At 37.1% G+C, this 13,406-nt stretch overlaps 1 protein-coding gene across 2 annotated transcripts in view; it reads left to right on the plus strand.

Moving 5' to 3' along the window:
• VPS8 (VPS8 subunit of CORVET complex) overlaps positions 1-13,406 on the plus strand; it is a 257,614-nt gene that overhangs the window by 156,073 nt on the left and 88,135 nt on the right. For both annotated transcript variants that reach the window (XM_045851634.1, XM_045851635.1), the window contains 4 exons: positions 3,577-3,724; positions 6,751-6,840; positions 8,677-8,719; positions 11,367-11,470. In XM_045851634.1, the coding sequence (XP_045707590.1) occupies positions 3,577-3,724; positions 6,751-6,840; positions 8,677-8,719; positions 11,367-11,470 (385 nt within the window). The remainder of the gene's footprint in view (positions 1-3,576; positions 3,725-6,750; positions 6,841-8,676; positions 8,720-11,366; positions 11,471-13,406) is intronic.

Below are 13,406 nucleotides of genomic sequence, written 5' to 3' on the forward strand. Positions count from 1 at the left end.
TGAAAGACACAGGAAGTTAAATGGTGAATGAGATGAAGCCCTGCCTTTATAATATTTCCATTCGGATGGAGGAAATAGACAAGTAATTAAGCAATGGTAGTGTTTTTAAAAAATCTTGAGTGATGAATTTTTTACTTTCTCTTAACTACTCTACTCTACCTTGTCAGCTCCACCACAGAGAACCAGTCATCAAAAATCTACCTCAGGGCTACGATTTCCATGTGTGTCCAGCTCTTGTCTGCACACACTGGTTCAGTCACGCAGCATCTCTCTCCTGGTCTCACTTGCTGGTCTCCTAACCAGTCTTCCTAATTCTACTTCTGTTTTCAAGCAGACAAGTAATGATAATGTCTCCTTTCCCCTTCTCACAATTCTCTCAGTTCCCATTATTCAAGGTAAAATCTAAACTCCTCGTGGTGTGCAGTCCCTTCTTGATCTGATTCAACCATACCCAGCTTCATTTTTTTGTTCTGACTTTTCTCTTTTCCCCTTTATTCTGCAACCATACTGAACTAATTGTTCATAGGCTACGCCACATGTGGGCACTCCCCCTTCAAACATGTTTTCTTCCCTCTTAGTCCACTCTGTTTCCTGGAGAGCAATTACCTATATGTATTAAGAGCTTAAAAGTTATGCATGTGCTTTGATCCAGTGATTATGTTTTGGAAAATATATTTTAAGGAAATACTATGAAAGAAAAAGTAGTTAATATTCAAATATCCATATTAGCATTTATATAGTGAGAAAAACTATCTTAAAAAGTGGTTGAGGGAGATGGCTAAATAAATATTAAGGCATATGAGCATAATTAAATACCAAATTGACAAACATGGCTATATAAATATAAAAATAATGCTAAACTGACAAAAATACATAACATTAAAATAGTATGCACTGTTGGGGAGGAAGAAGTTTTCCTCTACCCTTCTATGTTCTCTCAGTTGGTCTAATAATTGAGTCTGTATGAGACAGATTAACAAGATAAAAATAACCAAATTTCATTGTATACATGTGTATGGGAGCCCCACATGTATGAGTCAGATCCTACACACACGAGGCATCTGGAGCTCCATATCGGAGGAGGGTAACTCACAGGATGGCAAGAAGAGCAGGTGTTCAATAATTAGTTATTTGCCCTGCCATATAAATAGGTAATCACTCATATGGGCAAGGTTCCACTTTAAATTCTTTAAGGGAAAGGGAAAATTTTCTCTTAAGCCTGCAGGGTCTTGATTGCCTTCAGCTCTAAATAATCTACATGCCAAAGTAGCACATCTTGGGGAGGCCTGTTCTTAACCCACTCAGCGCACATCCTATCTGTGTGTGTGTGACTGAATGATAGTGAGAGGACATGGAGAGATGTAGATAGCTTAATATTCATTATGTTCTTTGCCCCGTTAAAGAACAAAAACTCAACTGAGTAAATTGAAAGATTTAATTGGCTTTATTAAGCAATTTTGAATCGGGAGCATCCCATCTAGTGAATAGAGAGGTGCTCGTGAAGCTGTACTAAATGGAAGATTTTTATTGGCACAAACTGTGTAGGACAAGAAAGTTATAAGCAAGAGAAAAGAAAGGATTAATTTAGACCGAGGAACTTTTCTTTAAGTGAAGACTTAATGTTTTCTGCAAATGATAATAAATAGCACTTCTTTTTACTAGTAAGAGGCTTCAGTTACAGGAAGAATTATATTTAGACACAGGAAATCTTTCCCAAATTAAGAGCTTTATGGTGCTCAGTCTTGACCAGCAGTTGGGCGATGATGTTCTGCTGCCTGGGGCTTTCTGTACTCACTAATGGGCTAATTCAATATCTTCTCAAATTGGCTGTAAATCCCAAAGACGAGGTTTTCAATTTTTGTTGTTGTTGTTTTGTATTTCACGGCTGTCTTTAACTCCAGAGTTTGTTAAGTGACCACTATTCCCTATGTAAACCACCACCTTAGTGTTCCTACCACGTAACTTAACAATTATCTATTAAGTGTTTGTGGCCAAGTACAGCCTAAACTTTGAGAGCAAAGACCTGCATTCATCATTGTTTCCCCAGCATTAGCACAGCCTTGGCACATAATAAATAGGTGCTCAGTAAAACGCACATGAAACTGAACTTAACTGACTGGAAGCAGTAAATTGGACTGCCCTCATATGGAGGAAACCAAATATAAACCAAATATAAAATAGGGGGGTGAAGATTACAAGGACTAGGGCAACAAAGTCAGATATGGCTAGGAATGGATCCTGTCAGAAGGGTCTACATGAAGAAATAGAGGGTGCACATGATAAACCCAAGGACATGATAATAGTTCTCTAGGTGTGATGAAGGTAGTGTCTCAATAGAACACTATTAGGTAAAAGAAAAAAGGGAATGCTAATCAGTGTTTGTGGACATTAAGGTGAGCTGATGTACTTTTCAAATGTTTACACCATATTGTAGGCAATGTTAATATTTTATCTACGTCCTACTTCTGTTAATATGTCTTATAAATGCAAAGCTATGGAGCAAATCAAGATTAGACATAAGCATCTGCCGATGAGTCACAGTGTTTGATTCTTTCCAGACATTTATTTGCAAAACCCTTTACAAATAATGAAGATATGAATACACATCAAACCAAGCAAATCACCCAAATGAACAGATTTTGATGCATTCATTTGTGAGGGAAAGAACGTGTCTTCTGGGGAATGATTAGGCAACATCAACTTAATCAAAACTTTAATAAGTAAACTGTAGCATTAGTGAATTGACATCCATTTCTGACTTGCTTGTCATTCTTGCTCATAAATACAACTCATTATATCCATTTCTCAAAGCTCTTTTTATTAGTCATCTATCAGCTACCTGCTGTGCCACATACCCACTGCTAACTTTAATGACTATTAAAATTAGCATAGTCTTGGCACATAATAAATTGATGCTTAGTGAAAGTACACTGTTGGAGGTTTCAAGAATTCATTAGTGGGAAGACAAGCTGGTACCTACCCTCACAGAGTTTACAGTCTTTTAGAGAAGATGGATAATTAAAGAAGTCATTAGAACCTGGTGTGATTGGTGCCATGAGGGAGAGACAGCTGTTGAGACTGGAAGATGGAATATCCACCTATCTATATATATGAATCAAATTGTTTAAACTGAATTGGGGGATCTATTATGTTGGAGCTACAGTATAACTTCTGGTATGATTTATGGGAGCCTCCACTGAATATCATTTCCTTAATTATTCAGTGTAAACTGGGAAATACTGTGATTTAGAGCAGTGGTCCCCAAATTTTGTGGTACCAGTGACCCATTTTTCCATGAAGGGAGCAGGGAAGGAGGCAGAACTCAGGTGAGCTTCCCTCTCGGCCTGGTTCCCAACAGGCCACAGGACCTGTTGTACGGTGCACAGTACGGTCCACGGCCCAGGAATTGGGGACCTCTGGTTTAGAGTACCTGTGATGTAATATACAGTTTACCCTAATAATCTAAGTCACAGTGAGATTTTTAATTCATGACCAGAGGTAGTCTTGGTTTGAAGATGATAAGCCTTAGTTATAGATATGATGAAACTATGCTGCTCTTCTGCCTTTTGTTTCCAGGGAAGGTATTCATGTAAATCAGGAGTTGCTGCAGATATCACCCTGCATCACAGAGCAATTCATTGAGCTGTTGTGTCAGTTCAACCCAACCCAGGTTACAGAGACATTGCAAGTCCTTGAGGGCTACCGCCTGGAAGAAACTATCCAGGTAAGACTAACTATGTGGAGAGAGCAAGAGTGCACTTTTCCTAATCATTCACCATTTCACAAATGAGCAAAGGGAGACTCACATACTAAATTACTTACCTAAATTCATAGCTAGTAAGTGGTAGCACCTGAAGTTGAATCCAGACAGTCTGACTCCATAGTGCATGCTTCTCATTGCTGTGACAATAAACTGCTTTCATGTGACTTGTGTTCTCGTAAAGTCAGAAACAGCACACGTCCATCATTATTAATCAAGCTTCGCAGACACTCTAGCCAACCGATAAACATATAAAAAGGAGTGCAGTAAAAGTATGAAAAGGAAAGAACCAGCTCCTGTTTGCAGGCACTGATGGTTACATAGTCCTCCTACTCAGTGAGCCTCAGTAGCCTAGCACTGTCATTGCCTTTATTGTCTTCCCCCATTCTTGCCTGTTCCCAGATGAAAATGAAAGTGTACATACATGTGTATATATCTAATCTACTATAAGAGGATAGCATGTTCCCTGTTTAAAAGTTAAACTACTGTATGTCTCCTTTCTTTTACTATCAGCACTCATCTACCAGTGATGTGTATTTTCTGCATCCACCTCCTGAACTGCCCACACTTAAAATTTTTTAAATTATGAAATATTTCAAATATGCAGAAATGTGCAGAAGTAACATCAAATGCATAGGCAACCACGAAACCAATTTTATAAATATTAATATGTTGCCATACTGGCTTCAGATATTTGTTGTTGTGCTGTTTTTTCATTGTCGTTTTGTTTTAGAAATAAGCACCTTTTATTTGTCATGCCCCCTCCCTTCCCTGAGGCCACCACCAAACTGAAGGTGGGAAGTGGATCCTTCCCATCCATGCTGTTTCCTTTTCACATATACAAGGCAGGACAAAAGTAGGTTTACAGTTGTGAGTATGTGAAACACAGAGTTTATTCTTGTATTACTATTTATTAATTATTATTTTCCACATGAACAATGGAATGAATATGCCGCAGTTTATATATTCCCATATTCATAGATATTCAGATTGTTCCCGGTCTTTTGCCCTTATAAACAATGCTACATTAGTCATCAGGTTTCTCTAAGTAGTGCCTCTGGAAGTGGAGTTCTTTGGACAACAGAGCAGTTTGATTCTAGTGATAGCGCGAAGCTGGTTTCCCATTTGTTTCTATTCTCGTTGTCATTGTTTGATATCTGCTGTTTTTCCACATCCTTGCTAATTCCTAGTCTTTTTTGCCAGTGGGAAGGGTATCATTGATTACTCATGACATTGAATATCTTTACATTTTAATGACCCTTTGGGTTTTTCTTTTCACTGAATTATTCATATCATTTTTGTACTGAGTTTTTGCCCTTCTCTTACTGATTTCTAGAAATTCTGTTTAGTTTCTAGATCTCTAACACATAGTTGATTTCATAAGTTGATTTCTTCTTCCAGTCTCTTATGGCGTATCTTTTGACTTGGTTTTTAGTGACTTCTTTTTAATTTATCAGTCTTTTCCCTTAATGTTTAATTTTTTGTGTATTAGTCTTACTTCCTTTTGACCTTGACTTCAAGGATATCCTCTTTTATGAATTTTATAAGTTAGCCTTTTACATGTAGGCTTTTAATTCATCTGGAATTTATTTCTATGAACAGATCAAGAGAGGGATTTATATATATATATTTTTTCATGTGGATGGCTAATGGCCCATGTGGCTTTTTATTGTCCTTTCTTCACTGATTTATAATGCCATTGTAACACACACCAAACTTCCAAATGTACATGAATCTGTTTGTGGATTCTGTTCTCTTCCTTTGATTATCTGTCTTTCTCTATGCCCACACCACACACTTTTTAATGTAGGTTTAGATAAGGCTTCTTCTTTGAAAGAAGAGTCTTCCTTCCTCATTCTTTTTCTTTAAAATTCTTTGGCTACGTTGACCTCTTATTACGCCACATCAATTTAAGAATCAGATTGTCAGGTTTCTTTAAAAAAACATCTTCTGGAATACATTGAATTTATAGATTAATTCAGGGAAGATTGACATCTTATGGTATTTTCTTCACATTCAGAAACATGGTTATCTTTCTAAAATGCCTTTTTGCTCTTTGATAAGTCATATTTTTGTAATTTATAACTTTGTGATATTTTACATAAAGTTCTTGCACGTATTTTTAAAAATTTGTTCCAGGTACTTATATTTTTGTTAACAATCTGAAAAGAAATTTTTGAAATGACATTTGTTTATCAATTATTGCTACTGTATGTTATTAATTTTTTTAAAGATTTTATCTATTTATTTTAGAAGAGAGAAGAAGGGAGGGAGAAAGAGAGGGAAAGAAACATAAATGTGTGATTGCCTCTCTTGCACTCCCTACTGGGGACCTGACCTGGTCTGCACCCAGGCATGTACTCTGACTGAGAATCGAACCAGCGACCCTTAGGTTCGCAGGCCGGCACTTAATCCACTGAGCAACACCAGCCAGGGCATCTACTTTATTAGTCTTTTCAAAGACTAATTTTGGATTTGTTAAACATCTCTGGTATTTCTCTATTGTTTCTTTCTATGGCATTATTTTCTTTTATTTAAGTTTAATTGGTACTTCTTTTTCACTTATAAGAAACTCTAGTTTATTAATTTTTTATTTAGAGCCCACAAGTTGATACATAGTATTTTCATTATTGTTTTGTACTAAATATTTTGTGTATAATTATACTTTTCAATTTCTGGGTTATAGTACTACTATTTATGTAATAACATAATATAGTTCCCTTTTCTTCAGTGGATATACCTTATTCATATGTGTAACATTTTTTAAATAAATAAGTGAAAAAAGTGAATGTACTTGGTCTAGTCAGAATCCAAGATAGGGCACTATAAGACCAAAACATCAAATATCTGCATATTATACTATGAAGTAACATACTACCAAGGTATGGATTCTTTATTTATTATCATGGAGGTGTTTTTATCTTAATAGGATCTTCTCACTTCACAAAAAAATTCATAAACAAAAATCCTTATCTTTTCTTCTTCCCTAGATTACCCAGAAGTATCAACTTCATGAAGTCACTGCCTATCTGTTAGAAAAGAAAGGAGATATTCATGGTGCCTTCTTAATAATGCTAAAGGTAACATTTTACTATATTTGCTTTGTCATGTTTCTGCCTGTACCTCCATTCATTAATCTGTCTTTTCTTTGAAATATAATTGACATATAACATGTATAAGTTTTCATCAGTCCATTTTAATTTCTTCTCTTTCAAAGTAAGTTGCAGGCAATAGTATATTTTACCTCAATATTTTTATCATGCATGTCATTGACTAGAGTTCAGTATTTTTTTGCAATACTTTTTTAAGGTAAAATTTACATACAACAAAATGTAGAAGTCTTAAAAGTACCATTTGATTTGTTTTGACCAATGCGTACCCTGTGTAACCCTAGTGCTTAACGAGATAGAGAACATTACCGTTTCCCAAAAAGTTCTCTCATGCTCCTTCCCAGGCAGTTCCCACTTCCATTACCCTAGAGATAACCACGCTTCTGATTTTTTTCCCACCATGGATTAGTTTTATCTACTCTGTTCATCTATATTAATGGAATCACTCGATGGGTATTATTGTATAATTCCTCTTGCACTCAGCATAATGATTTTGATCTTTATCTCTGTTATTGACTATCAGTATTTGTCCCTTAGTATACAATTGTATGAATATACCACAGCTTATCCATTCTTGTATTGGTTGACACCTGAGTGAGTTCTAGATTTGGCTATTACCAATAAAGCTGCTGTAATCACTCTTGTATGCAAATATTTTTATTTCCCTGGGGTCTGTTCCAAGGAGTGAATTGCTGGGTCACTGGCTAGCTATAGGTTTAATTTTATAAAACATTATCAGACCTCTTTCCAAAGTGTTGTAGCATTTTATGTCCTAACTATAATGTATGATGTTTTGTTCACTCCACATTCTCACCAACAGTTTGGTGTTCTATCAGTTTTTGAAAAAAAAAATTTTCATTCTTTTACTTGCTGTAACATACACATAGCATGAAACCTACCATTTCAGTGGCATTGAATGTATTTACACTGCTGTGCAGCCATCACCACCATCCATCTCCGGAAATTTTTCCACTTCTCGTGGACCTGTTAGACGATTACGCCCTGTTCCTCCCTACCGCCCCGCCCTGGAAACCACAGTTCTACTTTTAAACTCCATGAATTTGATTACTCTAGGCTCCTCAGATAAGTGGAATCATACAGTATATTGTCCTTTTGGGTCTAGCTTCTTACCCTGAGTATAATGTCTTCAAGGTTATTACACTTAGCATAATGTCTTGAGAGCCAGAGCTGGGTCTGGCAGTGGAGGTGGAGAGAGGGGAGGATGTGAATTTGAGAACTTATCACTTGAATCCAGTATAAAGTGAATGAGAGGGAGTGGTTAATGATGATTCTGTGATTTTTTTGCCTAACATTTGCCTGTAATGGACCTCAAGAAAAGGAGCAAATTTTGGGTTGAAGGGATATATTAAAGTCAGCTTCCGTGTATACTGAGGAACCTCTGCAGTATCAGTATCTGAGGATCTGGAATTCAGTAGAGCAGTGGACACTGGCACTGCATTTATGTAGGAGATGACTTATTCAAGGCTGTGTCCCGCACTGTGGGGATAGACTTGTCATGTCCTTTTTTCTCACTCACCCATTTTTCTTATAACCTTGTATGAATTTAATTCCCTTACCCAAAACACGGGTAAGTTCTCATCCTCACCACTCTGCCTCAGGAATGTCCAAGATGGCTATGTGGGTCCCTTCCAGTGCTGCCAGCTGTGCCTTCCACATACCCCCAAGTTCTCTTCCCAATGACAAGGACCATTCCTAGTAACTTCGTGTTTCTTGGCTTTTCCTGTAAAATATGCCAATTGAATTATTTGGTGGATTGGAAATTAAAGTGTTCCTTTTACCTCCTAGAGACTACAAAGCAAACTTGAAGAGATAATGCATCAGGGTGAAAGTAAGTTCATGAGTGGAATTTACAATTATTTTATTTACCCCATGTTTTTAAAGATGTTATATAATAAACTGCATTTATTAATAATTACATTTTTCCACATAATCTCTTCTTGGATAAATCACAAAGCTTATCCACTTTAACATTAATCCCAATTTTAACTGATTTCCAAGGGCCCACAACAGGAAAGCATGGAAAGCATATGGCTTTGTGGTATTCATTGTAAGTGGAGTAGAGTGTATGGAAAATTAGACACTCTTCGCTGGTATTGATTTTTTTTGTAATATTTCTGTACTTATGATTTGGCTATTATAAATGAGGTACATAACTAATGTATTAAAAATTACTATAATGTGCTGAATAACAGCAAGGTAGAGAGCTCCTAATCAGTAAGTAATGCTGCTGTGAATATGGGTGTACAAATACCTTTCAAGTCCTTGCTTTCATATCTTCTGGAATATACCCAGAAGTAGAATTGCTGGATTAAATGTAGTCCTATTTTTAATTCTTTGAGGAACCATCATACTGTGTTGCATAGTGGCTATATTATTTTACATTTCCACCAACAATGCACAAGGGCTTTAATGTCTCCACTTTTGTTATTTTCTGTTGATAGTGGCCATCCTAATGGGTATGAGGTACTATCTCATTGTGGTTTTGGTTAGTAATTCCCTGATGATTAGTGATGCTGAGCATGTTTTCCATGTGCTTATTGGCCATTTATATATCTTCTCTGAAAAAATTGTCTATTTAAATCTTTTACCCACTTTTGAATTGGGTTATTTGTTTTCACATTACTTGACATTTTCAAAATAGCCCTCCCAGAGTTCAGAGAAATCACTTGATGGGTGATTTTTAGATTGCCTGCCTCTTCAACACACCGACACATTTCTTGGACCCTGTAGCCCACACATCCCCTAAAATCGGTACCCTAATTCTCTGTAAATTATTTATTTTTGGAACCTCAATAAACACTTGGTTGACTTTTCCATATTCAGTCCACCTAAACATTCAATTACTATTTTTGTACTGTCCATACATGTGAATTTAACTACGTTAGGTTGATTGCATTTATACATTTTTCTTTTCAGTTTGGTGTTATGGGAATGATTTTTGCAAATTATTTCCTCAAATCACTACAATCATTTGCAGGTGATATGTCTAGAAAAGCTAGCTCCTTGAATTCCCATGAAGATAAATTTCTCAGTAGTAGTCTCATATTTATCATTTACTTTCATATTCAATTTTGACAGTATGCTTAAGAATTTTGGAGGATTTCTAATTGCAGTACATTCTGCTAGGTCTTATGGGTTAGACACAGACAACTAAAACACAGTCCCCACCCAAAGAACTATAGTATTATGAGGGAGACAAATATGTAAATTGAAACTTCTAGTGCAGGTAGAGTCAAATATTATAAAAGAGGTACAGTAAGAGTGGCAAACGATTATGGAAAAGTAAAGAACTATTTAAACTGATAAGTCAGCGATACTTTTGTGGAAGATGTGGCCTTTGAAGTAATTAAGATTGGAAGAATGTGTAGGAGTTTGATAGGCCAACAGTGAGGAAAGGGCCTTCCAGGCACATAAAAGTGCCTGGCCAGCAGCCTCAGGGAGTAGGAATAATCGGGTCCTGTAAGGGCACAGGCTGTGAGAAGATGAGCCAGAAAGTTTACTATGTTTACTTACGGTCAGAGGTTAACTTACATTCGATTTTTAAAGTTAGAAATCTTTGCTGGTTTTTGTGGATGGGTTTTTGATGTGTTTGTACATGTGCTTAAGAAAGCTTTATTGACAGTATAAAAAGGGATGAGAGAGGCAAGATTTAAGTCAAAAGTTTAAGAGGCTGTTACAATAGTGCAATGAATTTGGTGATGAAGAGCTGTGCCAGGGGAGAAGTAGTGGGCATGTGAGTATGGAAGTAGACCTCACAGAATTGGCTTTTTATTTGGATGTGTGGGTAAATGAGAGGGAACCATAAAATGATGGAAGATTTATAAGCTGGTAGACTTAAAGATGATGGTTTCATTAACTTAGTTTGAAAATGTAGGGGTAAGAGTAGACTTAAAGTGAAAAAAATGTGTGTTTTGCACATAAAAAGTTCAAGGTGATGGCGGGACATGAATGCAGACATAGATATATTTAGAGTCCGTTTAAAATTCACCCTGTGTGTTATGAAAGGAATAGGACTGGAGCTGTATATTTGAAAGTTATTAGCAATGATATGAGAGTTATAGCCACAAAAGTGGCTGAAATTATTAAAGAATGAAAAGGAAAGAGCCTAAACTAGTATCTTGGAGGAATACCCACATTTAACATATAGAGGAAGAAATGATAGAGCAAGAAAAATGAAAGGTAATTTCTCTAATCAACACACAGGTGATGGCGATCTTCCATAGCTAAAGCACATTAAAATGCCAAGTCTGATGTGCTTTATACACCCTGTGCATGTCAAGCATTGATATGAAAAACTGTTGGCACAAATCATCTGTTTGTTAAATCTACTAAATCTTGGTATCAGTTCTCATAGATGATTATATAATAGGAAAACAAAGAGTATACGAGAAAAATATTTAATTTTTTACAGAAGCAATTGAGATTATCAAAATACTAATGATCTCAAATGATGTTAACAATTTCTCTGAATCTAGATACCAAAGAGGATCCCTTGTTGAAGGATGTTGAAGATACCACATTAGAGACAATTGCCCTTTGCCAGAGAAATTCACATAATTTGAACCAGCAACAAAGAGAGGTAGGAAAATGACTACTTAGGCATTTAAAAGTCTGTTCTGGTGTGAAACTAGGAGTTAATTCTATTTCCATTGCCTTTCAGCTATGTGAGTTCAATTCAGCTGATTTTAATCACTGCTTAGTGGTCCCAGGAGTATGACTCCCAAAGTTACTATGAGGGAGTGCCAGGCTCTTTGTTCTCACAAAAGGTTTTATATTCCTAGATTTGGCTGTGTTGCAAAACTTAGTAAGTGTATGAATACTAGATGTCCTTGTTCTGTTTGCACTTAGAAATTGTGTATTCCATTTTGGGGTATTGTGGATATGTCATCATTTATCATTTCTTCCATTCCCCATGGATGAAAGAGAGCGTGAAGAACTGGAGGAAAACCCCCAGGGACACAGAGAAAGCTGGAAAAGGTCAAAGAAGGTTAAGGAAGAGTCGATCTCAACCTTGGCTGTACATTAGAGCCACCTGGGGAGCTTTGAAAAATCCCAGCACTCAGATTGTGCCCCAGATCAATTAAATTAAAGCCTTTGTGGCTGTGACCCAGTCACCAATATGTTTTAAAGCTTCCCACGTGATTCTCCCATGCAGCCCAGGCTGGAAGCACTGCTGAAACAGATTCCAGCCTGTAAAAGAGAGAACACTGAACTGAGGGAGGAATAGTTGAGCACCTGCACAGGTGGGAGTTACAGCAGTGAAGCAGAAACTAGGGGGATGAAATGTGACTTGACAGCTAAATTCTGCAGTGGTTTTACGAAGTCAAGTCGGCAGCAAAACTCCTCTGGCGCCTGCCCCTCCGGGCTGTGTGTAGCCTCTGACTTGACACCCCCTGGCCTCTGTCCACTACCTGGTTTTCTTAAATGGAAAGCAGGTAAATGTTTCATGTATTGTTAGTCATATATATTACAAAGGAAATAAGAAACTTAGTATGTTTTTTGTTCTTATGAGATGGGTAAATTTTTCCTTTACATTTTTTTCAAGGATTTTTTAAGGTCACACATTTTGAAAACCTTTTAGAATATAAATTGTGTGTAACAAGCACATTTACATAATATATGTTACTTTTTTTTAAGATTTTATTCATCCATTTTTAGGGAGGGAGGGGAGGGGGAGAGAGAGAGAGAGGGAGGGGGAGAGAGAGAGAAAGAGAGAGAGAGGGAGGGGGAGAGAGAGAGAGAGAAACATCAATGTGCGGTTGCTGGGGGTTATGGCCTGCAACCCAGGAATGTACCCTGGCTGGGAATCGAACCTGGGACACTTTAGTTCCCAGCCCGTGCTCAATCCACTGAGCTATGCCAGCCAGGGCTATTTTTATTAAAAACATTTTTGTGTGAAAGATACATACCTATCATTTAAAAAAATTTCTGCAACACAGAAAGTTACAGAGAAGAATTTTTTTTTAAAGGAGCAGGGAGGCTCCCAAATCAGTTCTTTTTTTTTTTTTAAAGATTTTATTTATTTATTTTTAGAGAGGGAAGGGAGGGAGAAAGAGAGAGAGAAACATCAATGTGCGGTTGCTGCAGGCCGTGGCCTGCAACCCAGGCATGTGCCCTGACTGGGAATGGAGCCTGTGATGCTTTGGTTCGCAGCCCACCCTCAATCCACTGAGCTATGCCAGCCAGGGCCAGAAGAATTTTTTTAAAAATTATGTTGACCTGGCTGGTATGGCTCAGTTGGTTGTAGCGTTGTCCCACAAACCAAAAGGTGGTGGATTTGATTCCTGGCCAGGGTCTATGTCTAGGTTGCCAGTTCAGTCCCCAGTTGAGGAGCATGTGAGATAACCAATAGATGTTTCTCTCTCACATTGCTCTTTGGTTCCCTCCCCCTCTCCTTCCCTTCACCTCTCTCTAAAAATTAATAAGCATGTCCTTGAGTTAGGATAAAAGTAATAATAAAAAATTACTTTGTGTCCATCCTATCACACAGAAATAACCATCATTATCACTTAGTG

This window comes from Phyllostomus hastatus, unplaced genomic scaffold, assembly GCF_019186645.2.
Source record: "Phyllostomus hastatus isolate PE091 unplaced genomic scaffold, TTU_PhHast_1.1 phas_contig_86, whole genome shotgun sequence".
NCBI classification, from domain to species: Eukaryota; Metazoa; Chordata; class Mammalia; order Chiroptera; family Phyllostomidae; genus Phyllostomus; species Phyllostomus hastatus.